We start from the raw sequence: 7,500 nt of genomic DNA on the forward strand, positions 1-7,500 counted from the left end.
TGCCCCCCATATATATAATTATTTATTTATTTATTTATTTATTTACGCTTATATTTGATTTCATCAAGTTTTTACGCCTTATACATATTATTATTAGTGGTAGTAGTAGTTCTTTTTTTTTTTAAATGTATTTATCTATTATTTATTCACCCTTTTTTTTCTCAAGGCCTGACTAAGCGCGTTGGGTTACGCTGCTGTTCAGGCATCTGCTTGGCAGACGTGGTGTAGCGTATATGGATTTGTCCGAACGCAGTGACGTTTCCTTGAGCTACTGAAACTGAAACTGAAACTGAGTGCCCCCATGCTCTTCCCATGTCTTCATGTCCACATTGCTGAATGAATATGATTATGGGTTGTTTTTTTTTGTGTTTTGTTGTTGTTGTTGTTGCTTGTTCTCTTTTTGGTTGGGGGTGGGGTGGGGATTATATCCTTTGTTTCCTCTGTCGAATTCAGTTTCTGTATGTGCTGGTGGAGCGGTGGTGGTCCAGCATTTGACAACTGGTGACTACAGGTTCCAGACCTATATCATTTACACGGACCTGGGATTGTTACAACTCCCCCCGTCGCCGCCCCCCCCCCCCCCCTGCTATACCCACCTGTACCCACCCACACCAGAAAGTATCAGCTTTGATTTTTTTTTTTTTTTAATGCGAGGCTTGCAACTTGTGCGACCTTCTTCACCTGCAAAATATTCAGCAATATCTTTTTCATTATCAAATTTTAAAAAAAAAAGAAAGACAGAAATAAAAACACTAAATGAATAACAGTTCGTATGGATCATTCACACATTGCCTCAACAGTTAGTGTTGACAATGACCGTTCTAAATAGCAGTGTCAGGATCAGTTTACTATGTACATCTCGGAACAGTATGTATACAGAATACACAATACTTTATCATCTCAACAAGAAGAAGTTCACCTGCGGTGTAAAACACATAAACAATAGCACGAAAATCACAGTAATTTAACATGTATACATAAAAGACATAAACTGTGTAGATGTCAACCTGAAGCAACCCATGCGAACAATAAATAATCACAATAGACAACAACTAAAAAATATTAAAAAGAGTTAATCATACTTCACCACAGCCATGCATGTGCAATGCAAAATCACAGTTAAAGGATAGTCATAGAATATAATACCATCCCAGTGATGGAACATGGCTTTCTGGTTAATACCAGCTAAAAAAAACTTTTAAAAAGTGCTATGCTCGAGCTCGAAAGATCAAGAATCGTGCCTCCCCCCCCCCCCCCCCCCCCCCCCCCCCCCCCCCCCCCCCATATTTGTGTACGCTTAGTTGAAAGGTCGAAAAATCCAGTTTGATGATTCAGGATTCGATGCCCGAGAATTACTCGGGCGCAAGGCTGAATAGAAGTTTTAAGTCTGCCGTGGAAATTGACATGTTTTCTTTTGTATTGGTTGAGTTTAACGGCGCATTGACAACATCCCTAAAGGTCAAGATGTTCAGTTGCTTGGGTCTTTGGTTCGATGAAGGTTGCGTTGATCGAATGAGTTGAGTCCTAGGATTCTTTCTTTTTCATTTCAGTCTGTTTATAGCTGATCTGAAAGGAGAAGTCTTGCAATTTCTTCTTCTGCCGGGCAGACATGTAACTACAACACATTGGTGAAAAGACTTCCAACCATGCAGATTATATCATACAACCCGGAGCCTACTCTTGAAAGTTAAGCGCAAAGTTCTTTTCTGTTAAAAAAAAAAAAAAAAAAAAAAAAAAGGTGTGTGTGTGTGGTGGTGGGGGGGGGGGGGGGGGGGGGGGGGGGACACTTCGAAAGAGCATACTTTGCACCGTTGGCACGTGTATTGGGGGTACTATCGTGGGGGGGGGGGGGAGAGGAACCGGGGGGGGGGGGGGAGAAGGAGGCTGCGCGAAGTTACAGACTGGTTGATTGGAGGACGACCACAGGGTTTAGAAAACAAGTGAAAGGAGGGGGTGGGAAACGGAAGCATGGTGTGTGGTGGTGAGGGGGTGTGAGGGTTGGGGAGGCAGGCAAGAGTGGGTGGAAAGGGGGGGGGGACAGGCAGGAAGGAAAAGGGGAGGAGGAGGGAGGGGTGGGGACCATGGAATGGGAGAAATGGGTGACGGCTTCGGGTGCAGGAAGAAGCAACAAGAAGAAGTGGAGGGAGGGGGAGGGGAGGGGCGGGGGAATGGGGGGGTGGGGGGTCAGAGGAATGAAATCCGTGGTAGTTGGACGTACACTTTGTAGGCGCTGTATATATATACAGGGAGAACCAAATTTCGTTGAAAGACGAATCGATTCGATTCCCGTGTAACATGAACCAACGAAATTGATCTGCTTTTTTCTTCGTCTTTCTTCTTCTCCTTTTTATGTTTCTGCTTCTTCTTCTTCTCGTTCTTCTTCTTCTGTTGCTTCATCTGCTGCTTCTTCTTTCTTTTCTAGAATATAAAACGGAGGCGGTGCGCTGAGCGCCTTCTCTCTGCAGGAAGAGAGACTGACAAACGAGGTTGTTATTTTGTACTCACACACCTGCAACACCAGAGTGGGATGACGTCAGACGGTACTTCCTGGTACTGCCGGAAGAAGAACGGAGGAAAGGCTGGGAGTGACTGCTTTCACTTCTTCAACCACAAATTGTTTCGTTCCTGTCTACGATTTTGTTCGGCGTATTGGTTGCTGTTACAGCGAAGTGCTCGTAGTAGGGGGAAGGGGGGAGAGAGAGAGAGGGAGAGGGGCGTCAATTTTGGAAGTGCAAGAAGCTACTTCTTGTGTGGGCGTCTAATTAATAAGTAGTGTGATTGATTTTGTTGAGCAAAGTAATGTTAGACCAAGAGAAAGCAGTCCAAATTAAAAAAAAACAAAACAACAACAGCAGAAACAACAACAACAACAGACACAGAGAGAGAGAAAGAGAGAGAGAGAAAGAGAGAGAGAATGAGGATGCGAATTCATTGTTCATTACAGGCAATAGCCCCTCATGAAATAATGATAATGATGTTTTATTTTCATATAGCGCTATAATTCAAGCATGAGCAAGCTCTAAGCGCTGTACAATCCAGTAACAAAAGTGGAACAAGAAAGCACATAAAAAGTAGTAGAAACATAAAACAGAATCATTAATATCATAAAAGCACAATGCACAAAACCCACAAAGTAACATGCACTCAATACTACAACTGTCACACTCCAACACACACACACACACACACACACACACACACACACACACACACACACATGATTAAACGGCTGAGATAGTAGCAATTTTCAATTAAAATGCATACATGTAAAAAGGAGCATAATTGTAATTTGCATGCCATAGATTTAGTAAAAATTGTAAAATAAAGTTTTGGATAGAAAAGGCAAAAGGGGTAAAAATCGACAGTCATTCTCCCTTTCGAACCACACCACCACCACCCATCTACCCACCCCCATTTTCTCTACTCACACATCGCACACGCACTCACATTGCCTTGGGCCTGGGACAACAGCGCTATTTGAGTTATGACAAGTATTTTTTTTTAAGAGATAAGTTTAAAGGGGTGTACATAAACATGCAAGCACATCATAGCCATACCAAAATGTTATACATACATATCAATGGTCATGTCCAACAAAATTGATGTTTAAATCATATCATCAAGACGTTACACTATCTCTAAATTTAAATGCATTGTACAAGAAAATTGACAAAATTCCGAACATCCCTGAGAGAGAGAGACAGACAGACAGAGAGAGAGACAGAGACAGAGAGAGAGAGAGCATGCTGAAAGGTCTTGCTTTACGATTGTCTGAGAGTTGTATAATAGGGCACACGCAATGGGACTGGCCAGAGACAGAGATGTTGTGTACTTGTATTCACTGCGTTTCCCTGCATTCTGACGTTTGAAACTTACCGCCTTTCGCTTCGAGCAGAGGGCGTTACCATCACGTTCCTAGCGTCCATCTTCTTTTTTTTCCCCTCTGTCAGTGTGAATTGTAATGATTATACATAATCAATGTTTGTTTACCTGTCAATTTGGAATCTTCAGCACAGTGTTTGTAGAATCAGCTAACCGATTACCCTAAGTTATCTTACAAAAAAGCAAAATGCACGTTGCATACGAGGCATGGGTTTTGAGGATCGTACTGAAGATTACTTTCCACACCAACACTCATGACTGTCGGGATGGGAGAGGATAGAGGATGGGAGGGAGGAGGAGGAGTTGGGGGTGGTGGGGTCATGCAGGATAGAGGTTGGGAGCCAGGAGGAGGAGTTGGGGGTGGTGGGGTCATGTAGGATAGAGGTTGGGAGGGAGGAGGAGGAGTTGGGGGTGGTGGGGTCATGCAGGATAGAGGTTGGGAGGCAGGAGGAGGAGTTGGGGGTGGTGGGGTCATGCAGGATAGAGGTTGGGAGCCAGGAGGAGGAGTTGGGGGTGGTGGGGTCATGCAGGATAGAGGTTGGGAGGGAGGAGGAGGAGTTGGGGGTGGTGGGGTCATGCAGGATAGAGGTTGGGAGGAGGAGGAGGAGGAGTTGGGGGTGGTGGGGTCATGCAGGATAGAGTTGGGAGGGAGGAGGAGGAGTTGGGGGTGGTGGGGTCATGCAGGATAGAGGTTGGGAGGGAGGAGGAGGAGTTGGGGGTGGTGGGTCATGCAGGATAGAGGTTGGAGCCAGGACGGAGGAGTTGGGTGGTGGGGTTCATGCAGATGAGGTGAGGAGGAGGATAGTTGGGGGTGGTGGGGTCAGCAGGAAGGTTGATGAGGTAGGAGATTGTTGTTGGGGGATAAGTTATAAGGGTGGACATAAGAAAGGAGCATTGGGCATGCAATAGATCATAAGTTGGAGGCATGTAGAGGAAAGTTGGGTGGTAGCATACAGATAGAGGTTGATGCAGGAAGTTAAGAGTTGTGGGGATAGGTGACAAGATTAGAAGATTCGGAGGAGAGGAGAGTGGAGCAGGTGGGGCAGACAGAGAAGTTGGGAGAGAGAGGAGATGTGAGGGTTGTGGGGTCTCGTGTGAGGTTGGGTAATAGGGGAGGAATGGAGTGGCGGTGGGGATGCTGGATAGGGTTGTATGCAGTGGTTCCTGATTTGGGGGTGGTTGGAAATCTTACGATGAGTGGAGGAGAGAGGGGGCGGTACCATCAGCTAGGTTGACGTTTGATTGGACGTTGGTGGTGAGTGGTATGGATAAGTTGAGAGAATGGTGTACTGGTTTGGGTCTCGCCAGGTTGTAGAGTCAGGAACGATTACAAGTTATCTTACAAAGGAAATGCAGGTTGGCAGTACGAGGATGGGTTTGAGGAGCGTACGGAAGTACTTGCACAATTGGTGGGATGGTAGAGGATAGAGGATGGGAGGGAGGAGGAGGAGTTGGGGGTGGTGGGTCATGCAGGATAGAGGTTGGGAGCCAGGAGAGAGGAGTTGGGGGTGGTGGGGTCATGTAGGAGGTTGGAGAGGTGGGGGGGGAGGAGGGGTCATGGGGTAGGTGGGGCAAGGAGGATAGGGGTGGGTGGGGAGGAGGATGATGGGGGTGGTGGGGTCATGCAGGATAGAGGTTGGGAGCCAGGAGGAGGAGTGGGGGTGGTTGGGGTCATGCCAGGATAGAGGTTGGGAGCCAGGAGGAGGAGGAGTTGGGGGTGGTGGGGTCATGAGGATAGAGGTTGGGAGGCAGGAGGAGGAGTGGCGGTGGTGGGGTCATGCAGGATAGAGGTTGGGAGGGAGGAGGAGGAGGAGTTGGGGGTGGTGGGGTCATGCAGGATAGAGGTTGGGAGCCAGGAGGAGGAGGTGGGGGTGGTGGGGTCATGCAGGATAGAGGTTGGGAGCCAGGAGGAGGAGGAGTTGGGGGTGGTGGGGTCATGCAGGATAGAGGTTGGGAGGCAGGAGGAGGAGGAGTTGGGGGTGGTGGGGTCATGCAGGATAGAGGTTGGGAGGCAGGAGGAGGAGGAGTTGGGGGTGGTGGGGTCATGCGTGAGTCCAACTGGGACTTGGGATGTTTTCTCTCTACCAACTCCACCGCGTAATCCAATAAACTTGCGCTTAGCTGTTTCATGTCAGTTGAAAGATAACGGTGTTCCGTCCGACAAAGTGTCGAAAGGGAAACCGAGTTATTTTTTTTAAAATATGGATTTGGGTCGTGTTTGGGTGAAACGGTACGTACAAAGGAATGGACTTGTCTGTAGTAGGCTGTTTCAGTTTCAGTTTCAGTTTCAAGGAAGTGCCAAAGCGTGCGGACTGATCCATACACGCTACACCAAATTTGCTTAACACAGAAACGAACGAACAAACAACAAAAAGACAACAACAAAAAAAACAACAACAGAGCTTAACGACGTGAATACTTTTCACGATATACCATTTGGAATAACACTTAATCGTTTTTGTCTTTCTTGTTTATTCGTTTGAAATAAATCACCGGATTGTTGGCGTGTTTTGATATGAAATAATATTTCGAAAATGAACATTACAGACCAATTTCATATACATATCATTAATGTCTACTTTACATGATGTAGACAATCTGTATATACGGAATCGGAAGATAACGGTTTTCCATGATATCTTATCGTTTATTTCGCGTCCAGTCCACCATCCAGTAGAGATGCTGAGGTTCTCATCGACAATGATGGACGAAAAACAGTAGTACGTTCCACTCATTCATGGAAATATGTTTACCCGGAATGTCTATCTGTTCACGCTTAGCTGAGTATGTTTACGTTTACTTTGTTGCTACTATTTTAAAGAAGATGAGATTCAATTTTGGAAACAATTTCCGGAGCTTTTCTTCTGTGTAGGGGTGGCTATAACATTTTGACACCTCGTTGCATGGACATGACTGGAGAAATATGATATTTTGTGTGTGTGATGTATCCAGTATCGTCACAAATGAACAGCTGCTACAATGTCGTATGGGATGTTGAATTTGTTATTTTTGTCAGGGCTGCTTCTTACTTTCTTTCCCAGTGCTAAATATAATGTTGTATTTTTCTGTCTGTCTGTCTGTCTGTCTGTCTACCTGCTTGTCTTTCCCTTTGTTTCCGTACCTTTGTCTGTTCTCTCCCTGCCTCTGTCTCTGTTTCTGTCTGTCTGATAGACTATATATCTATCTATCTATCTATCTACCGACCTGTCTGTCTGTCTGTCTTAGAATATGCTGTTCATTTATCTGCTTCATGAGTGACAAAGGCCTTTTTTTCGGAATTGGCATCCTGATTTCTTTCTGAATCTGTTTTCCACCCCCTCCCTTATTTACTTTTATCCATTTATACTTATTTCGATGTTTTTGAATGGTTGCATATTGCCCGTGGCCCAAGTACAATCAATCTGATTCGCTCTGTCTCTGTCTCTGTCTCTCTCTCTCTCCCCCTCTCTCTCTCTCTATGCCTGTCGCTCTCTATCTTTCTCTCCCCTTGCCTTATAACCCCCTCCAGCCCCCACCCCACCCCCGGCCCCTCCCCTCCCCTCCCACACACACCCTCTTTTGTTTTCTTTTTTCTTTCCCTTGTTACGTTTTCTGCCTGATTCTCTGGGCAGGTGGAGC

The 7,500-nt window shown here is 45.9% G+C and overlaps 1 protein-coding gene across 1 annotated transcript in view; it reads left to right on the forward strand.

The window, feature by feature from the left end:
* Window positions 1-7,500, forward strand: part of LOC143279437 (corticotropin-releasing factor receptor 1-like) — a 183,580-nt gene that overhangs the window by 139,192 nt on the left and 36,888 nt on the right. The window contains exon 4 of the mRNA XM_076583480.1: window positions 7,494-7,500. This exon is cut by the window's right edge and continues 91 nt beyond it. Within this exon, the coding sequence (XP_076439595.1) occupies window positions 7,494-7,500 (7 nt within the window). The remainder of the gene's footprint in view (window positions 1-7,493) is intronic.

Source organism: Babylonia areolata, chromosome 2 (genome assembly GCF_041734735.1).
Source record: "Babylonia areolata isolate BAREFJ2019XMU chromosome 2, ASM4173473v1, whole genome shotgun sequence".
Lineage (NCBI taxonomy): Eukaryota > Metazoa > Mollusca > Gastropoda > Neogastropoda > Buccinidae > Babylonia > Babylonia areolata.